The 22850-nt window shown below is 47.9% G+C and overlaps 1 protein-coding gene and 1 long non-coding RNA gene across 3 annotated transcripts in view; one reads left to right on the top strand and one right to left on the bottom strand.

Moving 5' to 3' along the window:
- The window catches only part of si (sucrase-isomaltase (alpha-glucosidase)), a 200304-nt gene extending 198506 nt beyond the window's left edge, over positions 1-1798 (top strand). For both annotated transcript variants that reach the window (XM_038816696.1, XM_038816697.1), the window contains one exon: positions 1492-1798. In XM_038816696.1, coding sequence (XP_038672624.1) covers positions 1492-1569 — 78 coding nt within the window. In that variant the 3' untranslated portion in view covers positions 1570-1798. The remainder of the gene's footprint in view (positions 1-1491) is intronic.
- Positions 1-22850, bottom strand: part of LOC119976283 — a 45335-nt gene that overhangs the window by 2526 nt on the left and 19959 nt on the right. The window lies entirely within an intron of this gene.

The raw sequence follows: 22850 nt of genomic DNA, 5'->3' as shown, positions 1-22850 counted from the left end.
CTGGATGTCTGTGAGGCCGCCCCCAGTGAAGGATCCTCCCCGTCCCCGCCAGGGCGGCCCCGAACTGAGTCCGCAGCCACCATGCCGAGTTCCCGATGGGTGGGACCATGAGAGACCCGTGCCGTTGGGAACTCAGCCAGTTACACTTAGAGAATCGCCATGGAGGCCTCTGTCAATGGCTGCCTACCTGCGCTGCGTAGACCGCGTGCGCATGATTCACGGCGATTCTCCGGGGATTTCGTCGTCAATGCCCATTCGCCGTGGAGGCTCGGAGAATCCCGTCCAGGATTGTTGATGGAGTCCCAGAAATAAAGTAAATTGGGTGAGTTCACCGGGCCACGCAGCGGGGCCCAAGGTAATAGAGTGGGTGTGGTGATAGTAGATAGGGTCCAGATCACTCCGTTTGGCATGGGCTGCTCAAGGAGAAGGGACATTCCTTTTTAGACCACAGTCATACCCACCATCCTTGGTCAAAATTGGCGAAAGGCAGGAAGGTGGCAGAGTTTCAACTTCACAAGTTCTCCTCCGATCACAATTTCCCCCACCCACCGCCCTCACAACCCTATCTCCGAGCCTGGCTCTGGTGGGGGAACATTAAATTCTTCCCAAATTAAATCAACCCCAGTAGACAATAATTGGTGATCAATGTATTTGTGGTAAATCTATGACTGCGGCTAATCAGAATCAATGGGAGCGGATCTTTCAGGAGCCAGCTGAATACCTGTCTTGTCAGACTAAAGTCCTACGGCAAACTGGAAACAACACAGAATTGGCTCCCCTTCTTAACTACATCTTTAGGCATTCTGCAGTCTCCACCCACTAAGATATCCTGTTTATCCAGGACTAAGCAACATCTCATAAATTATCTGAATCCCAGGGATCCTCTCAAATGTTCTATTAGCTATCATTCTATAAACCAGTAAACAGTTAAAATCAATGATTACCACACATTTACAACCCCTTAATCGTAGCTTTAACAGACACACTGCCTGTATGTATCTTAGATCAGGGTTTTTAATAACATTACTGCAACAAATATAAAATATAATATATAACAATTTTCTACATTCATCACATCTTAATATGGTGTATAAATCATAAGGTTACCAATGCCAAGTCTGTCGAGATATATAAAAGGAAAATAGATCCTTGGGGAACTAATGATATTGGATAATATAAAAAGGTAGAGAATTGTGATTAAACCTATAGTTCTGCAAAATCTAAAAAAATGCTGGAAAATGTTCTAAGGAGCTAAACATCACCTCTATTCCAATATAGTGCCCAGTGCCATTTCAACAAAGGTTGTCTACTTTACATTGAAAACATTGTTAAATCAAAAGACAATTTTGTTATTCTGGTGGCTGCTCAACATTTGTTTATTACCATTCCTTTGTGGGGAGCAATTAAATAATTTACTGATTGTCACTCAAATGTTGGGCATAGACTTAGAAGGAACATCTTCCTTGTCTAATTTTCTTTCTTGATTTGCAGGAACTTTTTGTTGAAATGACAGACAAGCCATTCTACATCGATAAGCCGTTAGAAATTCTCTGGAAAACAACGCCCTGAATATCAATTCAAGAAGTCAGATCGAAAATTATTGATGCGTTAATAATGTTTTGGGAGAATTTTATTATTAAATTTTGATGAATGAAGATTTCAAAGGAACCTGTTGAAAAAAAAAATCCAAAACAGGATTTTAGTTTAAATAGTTGGATTTTTTTAATACATTCATAAGAACTGTTCAAAGTCTTTCCTTATACTGCACTTTTGAAATAAAAGGCTCTTTTCACTGCTACAATTGTATTAGGGTGTGTTTTTATATTTCATGGCATTGCTGCTGTAACTATTGCCTTCTTAATACACTGCCACAGTGAATCAGTCAGTATGGTTGCAGATAATTCGGGAACGTTACATCAGTAAAGGTGGTGGTGCATTGTGTTTTTAAAAATCTTTTTATTGAGGCATTTATATGGATACATTAAACACAACCAAAACCATGAAGATAACAAATAAATAACACCTCACCATGCATGCGCCGGTGGTGACATCAGCGGTTGCTGATGCACCGGCGCATGCGTGAACCGGCGAAGGCCTTTCGGCCAGCCCTGATGCAGCGGGCGTCAAAGGCCGCTGGCGCCGGTTTTGGCACAGGTGGGCGTGGCGCCAACCACTTTGGCACGGGCCTAGCCCCTAAAGGTGCATACACTCAGACTAGGCCTCCGCATGCATTCAGACTAGGCCTCCGCATGCATTCAGACTAGGCCTCCGCATGCATTCAGACCAGGCCACTACATGCTCTCCGACGAGGCCACTGCAGGGATTTGGACCAAGCCCCCACATGCATTCGAACCAGGCCTCTGCAGACACTGAGACCAGGCCTCAGCATGCATTCAGACCAGAACTCTGCATACATTGAGACCAGGCCTCCGCATGCATTCGAACCAGGCCTCTGCAGATACTGACACCAGGTCTCTGCAGGCACTCGGACCAGGTCTCTGCATGCACTCGGACCAGGCCTCTGCAGGCACTCGGACCAGGCCTCTGCAGGTACTGAGACCAGGGGCGGGATTCTCCGACCCCCCACCGAGCCGGAGAATCGGCAGGGGATGGCGGGAATCCCGCCCCAACGGCAGGGGCAGGAATCGCGTCTCACCGGTCGGGGGCCTTTGGCAGTGCCCCGCGCCCCCCGGTGAACCTCCGCTCTGCGATGGGCTGAGTGACCACCCGTTTTTGGCCAATCCTGCCGAGGTAAATCAAGCAAGGTCCATACCGGCGGGATCTGGCTCTGCGGGCGACCTGCAGATTCCATTGGGAAGGCATGGGGGGAATCTGGCCCTGGAAGGGGGGGGAGGGGGGCCACGGTGGCCTGGCCCGCGATCGGGGCACATGATCTGTGGGCGGGCCTGTGCCGTGAGGGCACTCTTTCCCTCTGTGCCGGCTGCTGTAATGGCCTGCCATGGCCGACGCAGATAAGAACCCCCCTGCGCATGCGCTGGGATCACGGCTGAACACGCTGGCGCTCCCGCGCAAGTGCCAACTCACGGTGGCTGGCGGAGGCCCTTTGGCACTGGTTGGCGCAGCGCCAACGCCGCCGGCGCGGCCTAGCCCCTGAAGGTGCGGAGGATTCCGCACCATCTGGGCGGCCCGACGCCGGAGTGGTTCACGCCCTGCCGGATAGTGGAGAATCCCGGTCCAGATCTCTGCATGCATTGAGACCAGGGGCTGGATTCTCCGCCCCGTCATGCCACTTTTCAGCCTTGGCCCACCGGCGGGATTCTACTTTATGCTGACTGGTCAATGGGGTTTCCCATTGTGGGTCAGGAAACCCCTGGGCATCGGCAACAGAGAATCACGCCGGCGGAGAATCCCACCAGGCACTGAGAGCAGGCCGCTGCAGGCACTGAGGCCAGGCCTCTATAGGCACTGAGCCAAGACCCCAGCAGGCACTGAGACGAGGCCTTTGCAGGCACTGAGACCAGGCCTCTGTAGGCACTGAGACAAGACTCCAGCAGGCACTGTGACCAGGGGCTGGATTCTCCGATCCTGCAACCAGAAAGTCGGCGCCGTGTGGTATCCAAATATAGGATGGGTACAAGAGCCTTTAGACTTAAATGTGGGGAGTATAATTAAGAAGTTTGGTAATGATAAAGTATTGGCTGTGCAGTTGTGATGAGACCATCAATTCACGTGACACGTGATTAGATGTGAACAGTGGTTTTAATCGTCTTCCAACAGAGCCTGCCTGTGACAAGATGAACTCTAGATGAACTGGCAGGCAGGCGCCGACTAGCAAGCTTTACAGAACCAGTGGGGGGGGAGGAGTCATGGGCGGAGCTAAGGGTGGAGCCCTGTACAAACTTCCGTACATTCCCAGTACACCTCCCCTTATGGGCAGAGCCGCGCAACTGCTCGTGTGACGAGCTTACAGAGGCATGGTACAACATGTGTGATAACAGTGTGAATTATGCTATTATGATTCACCAAAAGTTGATAGTGAGGAAGAAAGTTGTAGACCGCTAAAAGAGTTCAATGGACTGGTTAGGTGGGCAGAAAAATGGCAAATTGAATTCAATGCACAGAAATGTGAGGTACTGCATTTGGGGAGGGCAAACAAGCCAAACACATACATGATAAGAGGTAGGAATCCAAAAAATGTAAATGAACAGCGAGACATCTTGGTGTACATGTCCACTGATGGTAGATAACCTGGTTTTAGAAGGTTTATGGGATATTTTGCTTTATCAGCTGAGATATAGGAGGCTTTGCTTCAACTGTATGAAATACTACTTAGACCACAGCTATATTGCTATATGCATTTCTTGTCACCACATTACAGAAAGGATGTGATTGTACCAGAAAGGGCACCGAAGAGATTTACAAGAATGTTGCCAAGAAAGGAGAATTTTAGCTATGATATAAGATTGGATGGACAAAGACTGTTTTACTTGGGAGAATCGCCCGGGGCCGGCGTAAATCCTGCCCCCGCCGTGGCCGGAATTCTCCGCCACCCGGGAATCGGTGGGAGCGGGAATCGCGCCGCGCCGATCGGCGTGCCCCCCGCGGCGATTCTCCGTCTCGCGATGGGCCGAAGTCCCGTCACTGTGAGGCCTCTCCTGCCGACGTGGTTTCAACCACCTCTGGTGGCGGCAGGATTGGCGGCACGAGCGGGCCCCCGGGGTCCTGGGGCAGGGCGATCGGACCCCGGGAGGTGCCCCCACGGTGGCCTGGCCCGCGATCGGGGCCCACCCATCGGCGGGCGGGCCAGTGCTGTGGGGGCACTCTTTTTCTTCCGCCGCCACCACGGCCTCCACCATGGCGGAGGCAGAAGAGACCCCCCCTACCGCGCATGCGCCGGTGGTAACGTCAGCGACCGCTGACGCACCGGCGCATGCGCAAACTGGTGAAGGCCTTTCAGCTAGCCCCGACGCCGGCCGGTGGGCGCCAAAGGCCGTTGGGGCCGGTTTTGGCGCCAGTCGGCGTGGCGCCAATCACTCCAGCGTGGGCCTAGCCCCTAAAGGTGCGGAGAATTCGGCACCTTTGGTGAACCCGACGCCGGAGTGGTTGGCGCCACTCCGCCATGCCGGGACCCCCCGCCCCACCAGGTAGGGGAGAATCCCGGCCCTGATGTGAGATTTATTTATGTTGTATAAAATTAGAGTAGATGGGAAGACCCTATTTTCCTTCACAGGGAAGTCAATAACTAGGGGACATAGATCAAAAGTAATTGAGAAAGGGATTAGTGTGGCGAATCAATGGAAAGAGCAGGACCCCTAGCTGGATCTCTATGTTGGGAATAAGGTGCTCAAGCAGAAGAGACCCCCACCACCCCCACCGCCTGACTTGCTGTTATGGTTTTGTGGGTGGTTTGTCCACATGGCATGGCCCCTGCCAGTACTGGTAAAATAATAATGTTTGCAAAATAGGTCTTAAGTAGCCCTTAATTGGCCACCTGAGAATCTCAATTGGTCTCTAGTACAGAGGTTAATGCCATTCCCAAATTAATCAGCAGTAGCCAGGAAGGTAACAGCTCTCCATCCCAAGCCTTCCCATCCATTCCAGACTCCGACCTCCCTGCCTGCTCCTGAGGGACGTGGGCATGGATTTCCGCATTATCAGCTGAGTAATACATGGTGTTGGACAGTGGATGGGGAGGGGGGAGTGGATTTAAGGGAAGGGGTGGGTAGGAAGGATTGCACTACACTTATCTCTTTTTGATGTGGTCAATGTTTGTAAACATTGGGGTTTCACCACCGCAGGGAGGCAGTGGCGTAGTGGTATTGTCACTGGAAATGAAAAGCATTGCACGTCAACACAAATTGCAGCTCCAGCCTCTGTCACACTTTGTTACCACAATTATGCCTTAAGACTGTTAGTGGACTATATTTTATATGTTATGACATTTGTGAGTTCTGCTCTTGTAACTCAATGAACTGCACCAGTACCAGCAGACAGCAAATCTGCTGCGTTCCCTTCACTATGTCACTTGACAATATTAGTCCAAGCGCAACATAAACTTCCCAAGAAATGGGAGACTTATGGTTATGACCCCAAATCAGCTGAAGTCAAATCATCGCTCTCAATTTGTAAATCATTCCTTGTCATGAACTAGGAGGCATTTGCTTTGCTTTATAGTTGTAGCTGAATCATAATGCATTATTTCTACTTTCCCTTATGTTGTCTGTAGTCATTACATGGCTATCCGACTTCCTGGTCTGAGTTGGGTGGAGAATTTTACGATCTTGGTTAGCATATTTGCTAAAATAGAGCAGGTGATTAGCCCTCCATTTCCTGCTCACCCCAGATATGTGCCACATAATACCATGGGCAGGTAAGGCATCAACCAGCCTTCCTACCCTTAAGCTAATTGAGGCCCTTAACTGACCAATTACTTGCCAATTAAGGGCCTTTTCATGTTTCCATTGCAATAATACAAAAGGCTGGGCAAAGTGGAATGAAGAAAGCCAGCCCACTCTTTCATGTCCATGGGTTAAAAGGAGGGAAGGAAGAATGGGGGGGTTGAATTATTTTGGGGTGCTTTGTGCCCATCAGCAGCGTTCAGAATGCTACTCCCCCCTCCTCCCCTATTTGTGTGTGTCCCCCCCCCCCCCCCCCCCCCCAACAGGAGAAGGACTGGGATGGTGAGAGAGATCAGAGGCCTGGTTTGTGCTTCTGTCATGGAATTGGCTGACTCAGGAAGCCAGAATCCAACAACAATCATTCTGAAGGTCTCCTGGATCTATGACCCAACTGATCAATAGGGGAGAAGAGAACCAGAACCAGAGAACTTTGACTTTTTAAAATTCTTTCACTGGATGTGGGCATCACTGGCTAGGTCGGTGTTATAACCCCAAGGGAGGCCCTGGGATTAGGACCATACGATTTCCCATGACTTCCCCAGAATGTGAACTGCCTCGTTAAAGGGAGAGCCCAACTCGCATGAAAAAACAGCCTGGGTGCAAGTTGGGGAAGGAGGCCCTTAGGGGAGTAGAGGAGTTTGGATTTGTATCGTAATAAACCTTGTTCATTAATTTCTACCTTTCGTCTATGCGTCCTGCTTACCGTTGATTCAACAGTCAGCAGTTTTGTTGCCCATCCCTCATTGCCTTCGAGAAGGTGGTGAGCAGCCTTCTTGAACTGTTGTGGACCATGTGGTGTAGGTCCATCCACAGTGCTTTAGGGAGGGATTTTGACCCAGTGACAATGAAGTAACATAGATACATAGAGGATAGGAGCAGGAGGAGGCCTTTATGCCCTTTGAGCCTGCTCCACCATTTATCACGATCATGGCTGATCATCCAACTCAATAGCCGAATCCTGCTTTCTCCCCATAAGCTTTGATCCCATTCATCCCAAGTGTTTTTTCCAGCAGTACCTACAGCGGTGCAAGAATATTGAAGAAGGCAGCCCAACCCTACCTTCCCAAGGACAATGAGGGAATGTCAATCTAGTCAATGATGCCCACATCCAGTGAAAGAAAAAAAAATCAATGTCCTCTGGTTCTCTATTCTCCTGCTATTGGGAATAGTTTATTTCTATCAGCTCAGTCTAACGCCTCCTCTGCTCTCAACCTTCCCTTCTCTAAGGATAGCCTAAATTTCTCTAATCCATTGTTTTAACCGTGTTAGGGACCTGGAGCTTGAGCTGGATGAACTTCAGATCATTCGGGAGGCAGAGGGGGTCATAGATAGGAGCTTCAGGGAAGTAGTTACACCAAAGACTGGAGATAGATGGGTAACTGTAAGAGGGACTGGGAAGAAGCAGTCAGTGCAGGGACCCCTGCGGTCGTTCCCCTGAGTAACAAGTATACCGTTTTGGATACTTGTGGGGGGGGGGGACTTACCAGCGGTAAGCCATGGGGTACGGGCCTCTGGCACGGAGTCTGTCCCTGTTGCTCAGTAGGGAAGGGGGGAAAGGAGTAGAACATTAGTAATTGGGGACTCAATAGTCAGGGGCACAGATAGGAGATTTTGTGGGAGCGAGAGAGACTCACGTTTGGTATGTTGCTTCCCAGGTGCAAGGGTACGTGATGTCTCGGATCGTGTTTTCCGGGTCCTTAAGGGGGAGGGGGAGCAGCCCCAAGTCGTAGTCCACATTGGCACTAACGACATAGGTAGGAAAGGGGACAAGGATGTCAGGCAGGCCTTTAGGGAGCTAGGATGGAAGCTCAGAGCGAGAACAAACAGAGTTGTTATCTCTGGGTTGTTGCCCGTGCCACGTGATAGTGAGATGAGGAATAGGGAGAGAGAGCAATTAAACACGTGGCTACAGGGATGGTGCAGGCGGGAGGGATTCAGATTTCTGGATAACTGGGGCTCTTTCTGGGGAAGGTGGGACCTCTATAGATAGGATGGTCTACAGCTGAACCTGAGGGGCACCAATATCCTGGGGGGGAGATTTGTTAGTGCTCTTTGGGGGGGGTTTAAACTAATTCAGCAGGGGCATGGGAACCTGGATTGTAGTTTTGGGGTACGGGAGATTGAGAGTATAGAGGTCAGGAGCACAGATTTGACTTCACAGGAGGGTGCCGGTGTTCAGGTAGGTGGTCTACTTCAATGCCAGGAGTATACGAAATAAGGTAGGGGAACTGGCAGCATGGGTTGGTACCTGGGACTTCGATGTTGTGGCCATTTCAGAGACATGGATATAGCAGGGACTGGAATGGTTGTTGCAGGTTCCGGGGTTTAGGTGTTTTAGTAAGCTCAGAGAAGGGGGCAAAAGAGCGGGAGGTGTGGCGCTGCTAGTCAAGGACAGTATTACGGTGACGGAAAGGATGCTAGATGGGGACTCTTCTTCCGAGGTAGTATGGGCTGAGGTTAGAAACAGGAAAGGAGAGGTCACCCTGTTGGGAGTTTTCTATAGGCCACCTAATAGTTCTAGGGATGTAGAGGAAAGGATGGCGAAGATGATTCTGGAAAAGAGCGAAAGTAACAGGGTAGTTGTTATAGGAGACTTTAACTTTCCAAATATTGACTGGAAAAGATATAGTTCGAGTACATTAGATGGGTCGTTCTTTGTACAATGTGTGCAGGAGGGTTTCCTGACACAATATGTTGACAGGCCAACAAGAGGCGAGGCCACATTGGATTTGGTTTTGGGTAATGAACCAGGCCAGGTGTTAGATCTGGCGGTAGGTGAGCACTTTGGAAACAGTGACCACGATTCGGTGACCTTAACGTTAGTGATGGAAAGGGATAAGTATACCCCGCAGGGCAAGAGTTATAGCTGGGGGAAGGGCAATTATGATGCCATTAGACATGACTTAGGATGTGTAGGTTGGAGAAGTAGGCTGCAAGGGTTGGGCACACTGGATATGTGGAGCTTGTTCAAGGAACAGCTATTGCATGTTCTTGATAAGTACGTACCAGTCAGGCAGGGAGGAAGGGGTCGAGCGAGGGAACCGTGGTTTACCAAAGAAGTGGAATCTCTTGTTAAGAGGAAGAAGGAGGCCTATGTGAAGATGAGGCGTGAAGTTTCAGTTGGGGCGCTTGATAGTTACAAGGAAGCGAGGAAGGATCTAGAGAGCTAAGACGAGCAAGGAGGGGACATGAGAAAACCCAAAAGCTTTCTATCGGTATGTCAGGAATAAAAGAATGACTAGGGTAAGAGTAGGGCCAGTCAAGGACAGTGGTGGGAAGTTGTGTGTGGAGGCTGAGGAGATAAGCGAGATACTAAATAAATACTTTTCATCAGTATTCACTCAGGAAAAAGATAATATTGTGGAGGAGAATGCTGAGACCCAGGCTATTAGAATAGATGGCATTGAGTGCGTAGGGAAGAAGTGTTGGCAATTCTGGACAAGGTGAAAATAGATAAGTCCCCGGGGCCTGATGGGATTTATCCTAGGATTCTCTGGGAAGCCAGGGAAGAGATTGCTGAGCCTTTGGCTTTGATTTTTAGGTCATCATTGGCTACAGGAATAGTGCCAGAGGACTGGAGGATAGCAAATGTGGTCCCTTTGTTCAAGAAGGGGAGTAGAGATAACCCCGGTAACTATAGGCCGGTGAGCCTAACGTCTGTGGTGGGTAAAGTCTTGGAGAGGATTATAAAAGATACGATTTATAATCATCTAGATAGGAATAATATGATTAGGGATAGTCAGCATGGTTTTGTGAAGGGTAGGTCATGCCTCACAAACCTTATCGAGTTCTTTGAGAAGGTGACTGAACAGGTAGACGAGGGTAGAGCAATTGATGTGGTGGATATGGATTTCAGTAAAGCGTTTGATAAAGTTCCCCACGGTCGGCTATTGCAGAAAATACGGAGGCTGGGGATTGAGGGTGATTTAGAGATGTGGATCAGAAATTGGCTAGTTGAAAGAAGACAGAGAGTGGTAGTTGATGGGAAATGTTCAGAATGGAGTTCAGTTACGAGTGGCGTACCACAAGGATCTGTTCTGGGGCCGTTGCTGTTTGTCATTTTTATAAATGACCTAGAGGAGGGCGCAGAAGGATGGGTGAGTAAATTTGTAGACGACACTAAAGTCGGTGGAGTTGTAGACAGTGCGGAAGGATGTTGCAGGTTACAGAGGAACATAGATAAGCTGCAGAGCTGGGCTGAGAGGTGGCAAATGGAGTTTAATGTGGAGAAGTGTGAGGTGATTCACTTTGGAAAGAATAACAGGAATGCGGAATATTTGGCTAATGGTAAAATTCTTGGTAGTGTGGATGAGCAGAGGGATCTCGGTGTCCATGTACATAGATCCCTGAAAGTTGCCACCCAGGTTGATAGGGTTGTGAAGAAGGCCTATGGTGTGTTTTCTGCACCCTATCTAAAACCTTCAAATCTTTCGGAAAGTGTGCCCATATTGTGCCCATAATGGACACAATACGCCAATTGAGGCCAAACTAGTTTTTACATAGGTTTATCATAACTTCCTTGCTTTATTCTCGGCCCAGTATCCCATATGTCTTTTTAACTGCTTTCTCGTCCAGCCCTGCAACATTCGACAATTTGCGTATAAAAAGCCTTAGGTCTCTCTGTTCATGAAACCACCACCCCCCATTTAGAACCCTTCCTTCTATCTCCTCATTCGTCCTATAAAAATGTATCACTTCACACTTCTCTACATTAATTTTATCGATCATGTGTCCACCTATTCCACCTGCTTGTCTATCCCCTCTTAAATTCCATCACTCTCCTGCTCACAGTTGATAATATTTCCAAATTTTGTGTCATCTGCAATTTTCAAATTGTGCCTTGAGCACCCAAGTCCAGGTTACTAAAACCTATCAAGAAATGCAAAAGTCATGCTACGGGCCCCAGGGAATTCCAATATACATACCTTCCTCAGGGCGGCATGTGGCGCAGTGGTTAGCATTGGGACCGCGGCGCTGAGGACCCAGGTTCAAATCCCAGCCCTGGATCACTGTCCGTGTGGAGTTTGCACATTCCCCCCCATGTCTGCGTGGGTTTCATCCCCACAACCCGAAGATGTGCAGGTTAGGTGGATTGGCCAAAAAAAATAATTGGGTTCTCTAAATTTATTAAAATATATATATATACCTCCCTCCAGTTCAGAAGATGACTGCTTATTACCAAACTCTTGTTTCCTGTCACATAACCAACTTTATATCCATGCTACCACTGTCCCTTTTAAACCATGGACTTCAACTTTGCTGACTGACTTATTATGTGGCACTTTATCAAATGCCTTTTGATAGTTCATATACACAACATCAATTGTATTACCCTCATCAAAGAAATTAATCAAATTTGTTTCATATGTTTATACCTTGTCCCTCCTTTTGGGAAATAGTGAGTAAGGTTTAGAAGAATTAGCAGACAAGAGGTGTTGATTAGATCATTTGAATCGCAACTGATGTGTGAGTCATCTAAGTCAGCTCAGACAATCTCAGCTCCATTCAAGTAAAGAGTTTCAAAGCGTATTCATAGTGAGTTTTGGGCACGAGCAATGGGAGAGAGGCCACAGGTAGAGTGAGCTTTACACTTGGGAATTTGAAGCAGAATGGAGATTCGGTGCAAAGCGGGAAGAGGTGCTCTTTGCTTTTCTCCTTGCTTTGTAACTTTAAATCTTCAGAGTGGCTTTGCCCTGCTGCAGCTGAGGCTTCAAGGGAGAGATCTGATGGCAAGTAATGGACAAGGTCGGTAAGTCTTTACAACTTTCATCAAGTATAGTTTAAGAATAGGTTTTGTGGTTTATAATCTGTAAGGGCTATAATTGGTAGTAATGAGGTCAAGCAAAGAAGGGCCATAGAGAATTGGATTTAATCTTATATCAAGCATCTTCTAAAGCTTTTATTCAAAAGGGTAAGTCACGGCAGGAGAACTCAAAGCCTTGGTTTGTTCCTCTTGCTGCATATGGGAGGCCGGGAACATTTCCAGTGTCTGGGGCAGCATGTATTCAGGAAGTATCTCCAGCTACAGCTCCTGAAAGTCTGCGTTTCAGAGCTGGAGCGACAATTGGAGACACTATGGAGCATCAATGAAGCCGAGAGTGTCATGGACAGCATGTGTAGAGATTTGTTCACACCGTATGCTCAGACTCTACAGGCAGGGAGGGAATGACCACAAGGCAGAACAAGGGAGCTAGGCCGGCAGTGCAGAAATCTCCTGTGGCCATTTCCCTGCTAAACAGATATACTATTGAGGGGAAGGACCTCTCGGGGGAAAGCAGCAACAGCCAAATTCTGTTCTGCTGCAGAGGGGAGGAGTAAAAAGTGTGGGAATGCAATAAGTATAGGGAATTCAATTGTAAGGGGAATAGATAAGCATTTCTGTGGCGCAAATGAGACTCTAGAGCGGTATGTTGCCTGCCTAGTGCTAGGGTCAAGGATGTCTCGGAGCGGTTACAGAGCATTCGGGAGTGGAGGCTGAACAGCCAGTGGCCATGGGGCACATTGATACCAATGACATAGGTAAAAATGCCAGATTCCTGGCGCACTGGGACAGGTTCTGGGGGAGGTGGGACCTGTACAAACTGGATGGGTTACACCTGGTCAGGACCGGGACTGATGCCCTTAGGGGGTATTTGCGAGAGTGATTTGCAATGGATTTAATCTATTATGGCAGGGGTGTGAGAACCTATAGATAGATAGAGAAATACAGCACAGAACAGGCCCTTCGGCCCACGATGTTGCGCCAAACTTTTGTCCTAGGTTAATCATAGAATTTTGGACAATTTTTCATGGCCAATCCACCCAACCTGCACATCTTTGGACTGTGGGAGGAAACCGGAGTACCCGGAGGAAACCCACGCAGTCACGGGGACGATGTGCAGACTCCACACAGACAGCGACCCAAGTCAAAATCGAACTTGGGACCCTGGAGCTGTGAAGCAATTGTGCTCTCCACAATGCTACCGTGCTGCCCTTAAGAAGTTAACCTACACTCCATTATTCTACCCTAATCCATGTACCTATCCAATAGCCGCTTGAAGGTCCCTAACTTTTCCGACTCAACTACTTCCACAGGCAGTGCATTCCATGCCCCCACTACTCTCTGGGTAAAGAACCTACCTCTGACATCCCCTCTATATCTTCCACCATTTATCTTAAATTTATGTCCCCTTGTAATGGTGTGTTCCACCCGGTGAAAAAGTCTCTGACTATCTACTCTATCTATTCCCCTAATGATCTTATAAACCTCTATCAAGTCGCCCCTCATCCTTCTCCGTTCTAATGAGAAAAGGCCTAGCACCCTCAACCTTTCCTCGTATGACCTACTCTCCATTCCAGGCAACATCCTGGTAAATCTCCTTTGCACCTTTTCCAAAGCTTCCACATCCTTCCTAAAATGAGGTGACCAGAACTGCACACAGTACTCCAAATGTGGCCTGACCAAGGTTTTGTACAGCTGCATCATCACCTCACGGCTCTTAAATTCAATCCCTCTGCTAATGAACGCTAGCACACCATAGGCCTTCTTCACAGCTCTATCCACTTGAGTGGCAACTTTCAAAGATCAATGAACATAGACCCCAAGATCTCTCTGCTCCTCCACATTGCCAAGAACCCTACCATTAACCCTGTATTCCGCATTCATAATTGTCCTTCCAATATGGACAACCTCACACTTGTCAGGGTTAAACTCCATCTGCCACTTCTCAGCCCAGCTCTGCATTCTATCTATGTCTCTTTGAAGCCGACAACAGCCCTCCTTACTATCCACAACTCCACCAATCTTTGTATCATCTGCAAATTTACTGACCCACCCTTCAACTCCCTCATCCAAGTCGTCAATGAAAATCACAAACAGCAGAGGACACAGAACTGATCCCTGCGGTACGCCACTGATAACTGGGCTCCAGGCTGAATATTTGCCATCCACCTCCACTCTCTGTCTTCTATCGGTTAGCCAGTTTGTTATCCAACTGGCCAAATTTCCCACTATCCCATGCCTCCTTACTTTCTGCATAAGCCTACCATGGGGAACCTTATCAAATGCCTTACTAAAATCCATGTACACTACATCCACTGCTTTACCTTCATCCACATGCTTGGTCACCTCCTCAAAGAAGTCAATAAGACTTGTAAGGCAAGACCTACCCCTCACAAATCCGTGCTGACTATCCCTAATCAAGCAATGCCTTTCCAGATGCTCAGAAATCCTATCCCTCAATACCCTTTCCATTACTTTGCCTACCACCGAAGTAAGACTAACTGGCCTGTAATTCCCAGGGTTATCCCTATTCCCTTTTTTGAACAGGGGCACGACATTCGCCACTCTCCAATCCTCTGGTACTACCCCTGTTGACAGCGAGGACAAAAAGATCATTGCCAACGGCTCTGCAATTTCATTTCTTGCTTCCCATAGAATCCTTGGATATATCCCGTCAGGCCCGGGGGACTTGTCTATCCTCAAGTTTTTCAAAACGCACAACACATCTTCCTTCCTGACAAGTATCTCCTCAAGCTTATCAGTCTGCTTCACGCTGTCCTCTCCAACAATATGGCCCCTCTCGTTTGTAAATACTGAAGAAAAATACTTGTTCAAGACCCCTCCTATCTCTTCAGACTCAATACACAATCTCCCGCTACTGTCCTTAATCGGACCTACCCTCGCTCTAGTCATTCTCATATTTCTCACATATGTGTAAAAGGCCTTGGGGTTTTCCTTGATCCTACCCGCCAAAGATTTTTCATGCCCTCTCTTAGCTCTCCTAATCCCTTTCTTCAGTTCCCTCCTGGCTATCTTGTATCCCTCCAGCGCCCTGTCTGAACCTTGTTTCTTCAGCCTTACATAAGTCTCCTTCTTCCTCTTAACAAGACATTCAACCTCTCTTGTCAACCATGGTTCCCTCACTCGACCATCTCTTCCCTGCCTGACAGGGACATACATATCAAAGACACGCAGTACCTGTTCCTTGAACAAGTTCCACATTTCACTTGTGTCCTTCCCTGACAGCCTATGTTCCCAACTTCTGCACTTCAATTCTTGTCTGACAGCATTGTATTTACCCTTCCCCCAATTGTAAACCTTGCCCTGTTGCACGCACCTATCCCTCTCCATAACTAAAGTGAAAGTCACAGAATTGTGGTCACTACCTCCAAAATGCTCCCCCACTAACAAATCTATCACCTGCCCTGGTTCATTACCAAGTACTAAATCCAATATGGCCTCCCCTCTGGTCGGACAATCTACATACTGTATGAGAAAAGCTTCCTGGACACACTGCACAAACACTACCCCATCCAAACTATTTGATCTAAAGAGTTTCCACTCAATGTTTGAGAAGTTGAAGTCACCCATGACTACTGCCCTGTGACTTCTGCACCTTTCCAAAATCTGTTCCTCCACATCTCTGCTGCTATTGGGGGTCCTATAGAAAACTCCCAACAAGGTGACCGCTCCTTTCCTATTTCTGACTTCAACCCATATTACCTCAGTAGGCAGATCCCCCTCGAACTGCCTTTCTGCAGCTGTTATACTATCTCTAATTAACAATGCCACCCCCCCCCCCCCCACCTCTTTTACCATCCTCCCTAATCTTGTAGAAACATCTATAACCAGGGACCTCCAACAACCATTTCTGCCCCTCTTCTATCCAAGTTTCCGTGATGGCCACCACATAGTCCCAAGTACCGATCCATGCCTTAAGTTCACCCACCTTATTCCTGATGCTTCTTGCATTAAAGTATACACACTTCAACCCATCTCCTTGCCTGCAAGTACTCTCCTTTGTCATTGTTACCTTCCCCACTGCATCACTATGTGCTTTGGCGTCCTGACTATCGTCTTCCTTAGTTGCTGGACTACAGATCCGGTTCCCATTCCCCTGCCAAATTAGTTTAAACCCTCCCGAAGAGTACTAGAAAACCTCCCCCCCAGGATATTGGTGCCCCTCTGGTTCAGATGCAACCCGTCCTGCTTGTACAGGTCCCACCTTCCCCAGAATGCACTCCAATTATCCAAATACCTGAAGCCCTCCCTCCTACACCATTCCTGCAGCCACGTGTTCAACTGCACTCTCTCCCTATTCCTAGCCTCGCTATCACGTGGCACCGGCAACAAACCAGAGATGACAACTCTGTCTGTCCTAGCCTTTAACTTCCAGCCTAACTCCCTAATCTTGTTTATTACCTCCACACCCTTTTTCCTACCTACATCGTTGGTACCAATGTGCACCACGTCTTCTGGCTGCTCACCCTCCCCCTTCAGGATCCTGAAGACACGATCCGAGACATCCCTGGCCCTGGCACCCGGGAGGCAACATACCTTTCGGGAGTCTCGCTCGCGACCACAGAATCTCCTATCTATTCCCCTAACCATTGAATCTCCTATTACTATTGCTTTTCTATGCTCCCCCCTTCCCTTCTGAGCCCCAGAGCCAGACTCAGTTCCAGAGACCTGGCCGCTGGGGCCTTCCCCCGGTAGGTCATCCCCCCCAACAGCATCCAAAACGGAATACTTGTTTTGAAGGGGAACGGCCATGAGGGATCCCTGCACTGTCTGCCTGTTAGTTTTCTTTCCCCTGACTGTAACCCAGCTACTCTTGTCCAGTACCTTTGGTGTGGCTACCTCCCTGTAACTCTTCTCTATAACCCCCTCTGCCTCCCGGATGATCCGAAGTTCATCCAGCTCCAGCTCCAGTACCTTAAAACGGTCTCTGAGGAGCTGGAGTTGGGTGCACTTCCCGCAGGTATAGTCAGCAGGGACACCAGTGGTTTCCCTCACCACCCACATCCTACAGGAGGAGCATGCAACTGCCCTAGCCTCCATCCCCTCTTACTTTACAGAATTAGCTGCCCCTTGGACCAACTGGACCTCCGCCCTCCGACTCTACTTCCAGTCAGCTGTACTCTAAACTCCTGGCTCCCTTCACGCTCTTTGATAAATATGGGAAATGAAATGTAAGGAACACCTTACTCCCTCCTCACCTAACTCCCTCACTCACCAAACTCTCATTGTAGCACTCAAATGCCACAAGCTCAGCACTCCCTCAGTCACCAAACTCACTGTAGCACTCAAATGCCACAAGCTCAGCACTCCCTCAGTCACCAAACTCTCACTGTAGCACTCAAATGCCACAAGCTCAGCACTCCAGTGCAAACAAAGTCTGCACTGTAACTAGCTCCTATTTATACTGCGACTCTAGCTTCTGAAAACTGGCCTAATGCAATTAACTAATTAACAAGCTCCAGCTGCAAGTAAGTCCAAGTAGAACCTTGTTTAAAGCTGATTCAAAATTCACCTTCTTATTGACCAAACAGCAACTTTTAAGTTAATTAACTAAATAAAAGAAATACTAGACTTTAAATAAAAATGAACCCTTATACTCCCTCAGTCACCAAACTCTCACTGTAGCACTCAAATGCCACAAGCTCAGCACTCCAGTTCAGCACTCCTGTGAGCAGAGGGAATCAAGAACAAGAGAAAAAGACAAAAAGGAGAATAAGAAAAGTGATAGGCAGAGAGATTAAGGGACTGTATCAGATAATAACACTGTAAAAAATAGTTGGGATGGGACAAAGTGTGTTAAAAGAACTAGCCTTGAGGTTCTGCACCTGAGCCTTCAAAATAAAATGGATGAATTAGTTGCACAGATAGATGTAAATGGATATGATATAGTTGGGATTATGGAGACACGGCTCCAAGGTGACCAAGAATGGGAACTAAACATTGAGGGCTATTCAGTTTTTAGGAAGGCGTGACAGAAAGAAAAAGGTGGTTGAGTTGTATTGTTGATTAAAAAAGATATTGATACAATATTCAGCAAAGATATTAGTACAGATGATTTGGAATCTGTCTGGGTCAAGTTAAGAAACATCAAGGGGCAAAAAACATTGGTTGGGGTGGCATATAGACTACCAAACTGCAGTGGTAATATTGGGAATAGCATTAGGCAGGAAGTCAGAGATGCAAGTGTAGATCCATTGTGGTCATTTTCTAAACTTCTTTGGACTCTGGAATGGTTCCTACAGATTGGAGGGTAATGAATGTTATCCCGCTATTCAAAAAGGGAGGTAGAAAGAAAACAGGCAGCTATAAACCTAACTATGAGCCTAACATCGGGAGTAGGAAAGTTGCTGGAGTCCATTATCAAGTATTTCATAGCGCAGTATTTGGAAAGCAGTGGTGTAATCAGACAAAGTAGCACGGATTTACAAAAGGAAAATCATGCTTGACAAATCTTGAATTCTTTGGTGATGTAACCAGTAGAGTTGACTGGGGGGAGAACCGGTGGATGTGGTTTATTTAGACTTTCAGAAGGCTTTCGGCAAGGTCTCAGATGGCAGATTAGTATGAAAAGTTAAAGCGCATGGGATTATGGGTAGCCTCTTGAGATGGATAGAAAACTGGTCAGCAGAGAGAAAGCACAAAGTTGGAATGAATGTGTCTTTTTCTGATTGGCAGGCAGTGACTATTGGGGTGCCGCAGGGATCTGTGCTCGGACCCAAACTGGTCCACATTATATATTAATGATTTGGGCGAGGGAACTAAACTAACTTATCTCCAAATTTGCAGATGATACAAGTTGGGTGGGAGGATGAGCTGTGAGGAGGATGCAGAGATGCTTCAGCAGGGTTTGGACAGGCTGAGTGAGTGGACACATGCAATGTAGTATAATATGGATAAATGTGAGGTTATCCGCTTTGATCACAAAAATAGGACTGCAGGCTATTATTTGAATGGGTGTAAATTGAGAGAGGTAGATACTCAGCGAGACCTTGGTGTCCTTATGCAACAGTTGCTGAAAGTAAGCGTGCAGGTACAACAGGCAATAAAAAGGACAAATGGTATGTTAGCTTTCATAGCAAGAGAATTTTAGTGCAGCAATTAAGATGTTTTACTGCAATTGTATAGGGCATTGGTGAGGCTGCACCTGCAATTTTGGTGTCCTTACCTGAGGAAGGATGTTCTTGCTGTGGATGGAATGCAGCGAAGGTTTACCAGGCTGATTCCTGGGATGGCGGGACTGTCACATGAAGAGAGACTAAATCAGTTAGGATTATATTCATTGGAGTTTAGAAGAGTGAGAGGGAATCTCATAAAAATTCAGATTCAGAAAGAATATTCCCGGCGGTGGGGAAGGCCAGAACTTGGCGTCATACTTTGAGGATAAGGGGTAAACCTTTTAGGACTGAGGTGAGGACAACTTTCTTCATCCAGAGAGTGGTGAATCTGTGGAATTCACTCGCACAGAAAGTAGTTGAGGCCAAAACGTTCTGTAATTTCAAGAAGGAGCTAGATATAGCTCTTGGGGCGAAAAGGATCAACGAATATGGGGGAAGATGGGATCAGGGTATTGAACTTGATGATCAGCCATGATCATAATGAATGGCGGAGCAGGCTTGAAGGGCAGAATGGCCTCCTCCTGCTTCTATTTTGTATGTTTCTGATTACAAACATGTTGAATTGTTTCATAGAACATAGAACAGTACATAGAACAGTACAGCACAGAACAGGCCCTTCGGCCCTCGATGTTGTGCCGAGCAATGATCACCCTACTCAAACCCACGTATCCACCCTATACCCGTAACCCAACAACCCCCCCCCCCCCTCCCCTTAACCTTACTTTTTAAGACACTACGGGCAATTTATCTTGGCCAATCCACCTAACCCGCACATCTTTGGACTGTGGGAGGAAACCGGAGCACCCGGAGGAAACCCACGCACACACGGGGAGGACGTGCAGACTCCTCACAGACAGTGACCCAGCCGGGAACTGAACCTGGGACCCTGGAGCTGTGAAGCATTTATGCTAACCACCATGCTACCGTGCTGCCCACTAATGAGTTTCATGAATACTCCTTCAATGCCCAACAAGTCTGAGAGACTTGAATCCAGAGCTTCTGGGCTTAGAGGTAGAGACACTACCTACTGATCCTACCTACCTCCTACTCAATCCCATTGGCTGAGTACAATTTGCCTTTAGCAAGTCCCTGTTGGTTTACCTTAATTCATCCACATTTATCCAAGTGACTGTTAATTTTCTCTTTGATTATTGTTTCTAAAAGCTTTCCCACCACTGAGGATAAATTGACTGGTCCACAGTTGCTGGATATGTACTTGCATTCTTTTTTGGACTAGGGACTTGAAATTCTCCAGTCATCTGACACTGCACAGATATTTAATAAAGAATTTGAAGACTGGGCGTCAATTTCTACCCATACTATCCTCAATATCTTGTTGTATCTGTCCAATTCAGATACTTCAACCAGCTCCTTAATTAAAGTTTACCCAGATGTCTTTATTTATGAGTAGAACAAAGTACGGACCCGGATATAATGCAACACACTTTATTAAATATAGATAAGCCGTAAAATTACCCAGTATACATACAAGAAACACCCAGGATTCGACTATACTACCCGCAAAGGTGGTTTGGTAAGTTGTAGATCTGGGCTGGGATTCTCCCCTACCCGGCGGGGCGGTGGGTCCCGGCGTATTGGAGTGGCATCGACCACTCCAGCGTTGGGCCTCCCCAAAGGTGCGGAAGTCTCCACACCTTTAGGGCCCAAGCCCTCACATTGAGGGGCTAGGCCCACGCCGGAGTGGTTGCCACTCCGCCGACCGGTGCGAACGGCGTTTGGCGCCACGCCAGCTGGGGCCGAAAGGCCTTTGCTGGCCGGCGGAAGTCCGCGCATGCGTCGGTGCATCAACGGCTGCTGATGTCATACCGGCGCATGCGCAGGGGAGGGGGTCTCTTCTGCCGCCACCATGGTGAAGGCCATAGCGAAGGCGGAAGAAAAAGTGTGCCCCCCCGGCACAGGCCCACTCACCGATCGGTGGGCCCCGATCGCGGGCCAAGCTACCGTGGGGGCACCCCCCAGGGTCAGATCGCCGCGCGTCCCCCCCCAAGACCCCAGCGCCCGCCCGCACCGCCAATCCCGCCGGCACCAGAGGTGTTTTGATTCCCGCCGGCGGTAAAGGCCTGTCAGCGGCGGAACTTCGGCCCATCGCGGGCCGGAGAATTGGCGCAGGGGACCTGCCAACCGGCGAGGCGTGATTCCCGCCCCGCCGAATCTCGGGGAGCGGAGAATTCGGGACACAATGGGGGCGGGATTGGCGCTGATCCCCCGGGGGGGTCGGAGAATTCCACCCCTGATCCCTGAGTCCCTCTGGTTCCTCTTTGCAAAGGTGATACTGCTGGCTGTTTCTTGCTTGCTTGCTTCCTTCTTCTCTGGTCAGGGTCACCTCACACACCGAGTCTTTGCTTTGAGTCTTTGCTTTGAGTCTTTGCTTTGAGTCTTTGCTTCGAGTCTTCTGTTAGTCTTCTGCTTCTGGTGTCTCTGAGATGCCTACTTATATCCCCATTCACTCGTTTTTCCAGAATCTTTTCTGACTTTCGGCCAATGAGGTCTCAGGAGGGGGGGTCCCAACAGCCAATGGTCCAATTGATGACTGTTTGAAAGGTCACCTAGCCCTCCCCAGGTGTCCCATCTCTGGTGGTGTGGGCTGCACATGACCTATTCCCATATAAGGTAACAGTCTTCCTGACCGAAAGTCTGGCTCAATCTGGGCTACGAGCAACAGACTTTCTGAGATTTGACAGCAGTATGATTTTAAAATGACCACAATCTTCAGTTGCATCCCATCTCATCCTGTCAATTTATCAACTTTAAGTAGAGCCAACCTTTGTATTATCACCTCTTTACCAAGCCAATCCAGTATTTCAATTATATCCTCTTTCACTCTGACCAGCAATTTCTTCTTCCTTGGTTAGACTGATGCAAAGTCATCATTTGATACCTGAGCCATGCCTTCTACCTCCACGCGTAGATCCACCTTTTGATCGCTAATTAGCCCTACTCCTCCTCTTACTACATTCTCACTGTTTATAAGCTTACAGAAGACATTTGGATTCCTTTTTATGGGCGGATTCTTTGGCTTTGCACACCCGGTGACCGGAGAATCCCACGCGAGATCAATGGATTTCTCCATTGTCTGCGTCTCGCCTGTGGTGATCTTGCGCTGGGCGGGCTGGAAGAATCCAGCCCTATGCGAGCTGTAAGTCTCTTTTTGTACTATCGCTTTGTCCCTCATTTCTTTCTTCCACCTCTAAACTTTGCATGTCCAGGCTGGTTCTCACTTATTATCAACCTAACATCCATTGTACACACCTTGGGTCGTATTTTATGGTCTCCACTGGGGAAGCGGGCGGTGTTTATCCAAATTCTATGTATGCGCAAAACTTCACCACAAAACATTTTTCAAAATGCCTACTCCCATAAAGTTCCAGCTTACTTTCAATTTCTCCATTTTCTGTAGTCACAGGCTTGACAAAGAATAAATAGGAGGACAGTCAACAGAAACACATCATCTCCCACAAAACAACTGAATAATTGAACACAACCCCCCGTTTACTGGTTTGTCTGAAAATTACACCAATCAGGCCTTGAATGTCTGGGCTGAGGTGGGTGCCCCTCAATTTTCAATTGTTGGCT

This window comes from Scyliorhinus canicula, chromosome 13 (assembly GCF_902713615.1).
Source record: "Scyliorhinus canicula chromosome 13, sScyCan1.1, whole genome shotgun sequence".
Lineage (NCBI taxonomy): Eukaryota > Metazoa > Chordata > Chondrichthyes > Carcharhiniformes > Scyliorhinidae > Scyliorhinus > Scyliorhinus canicula.
This window is presented reverse-complemented; position numbering and strand designations above follow the sequence as displayed.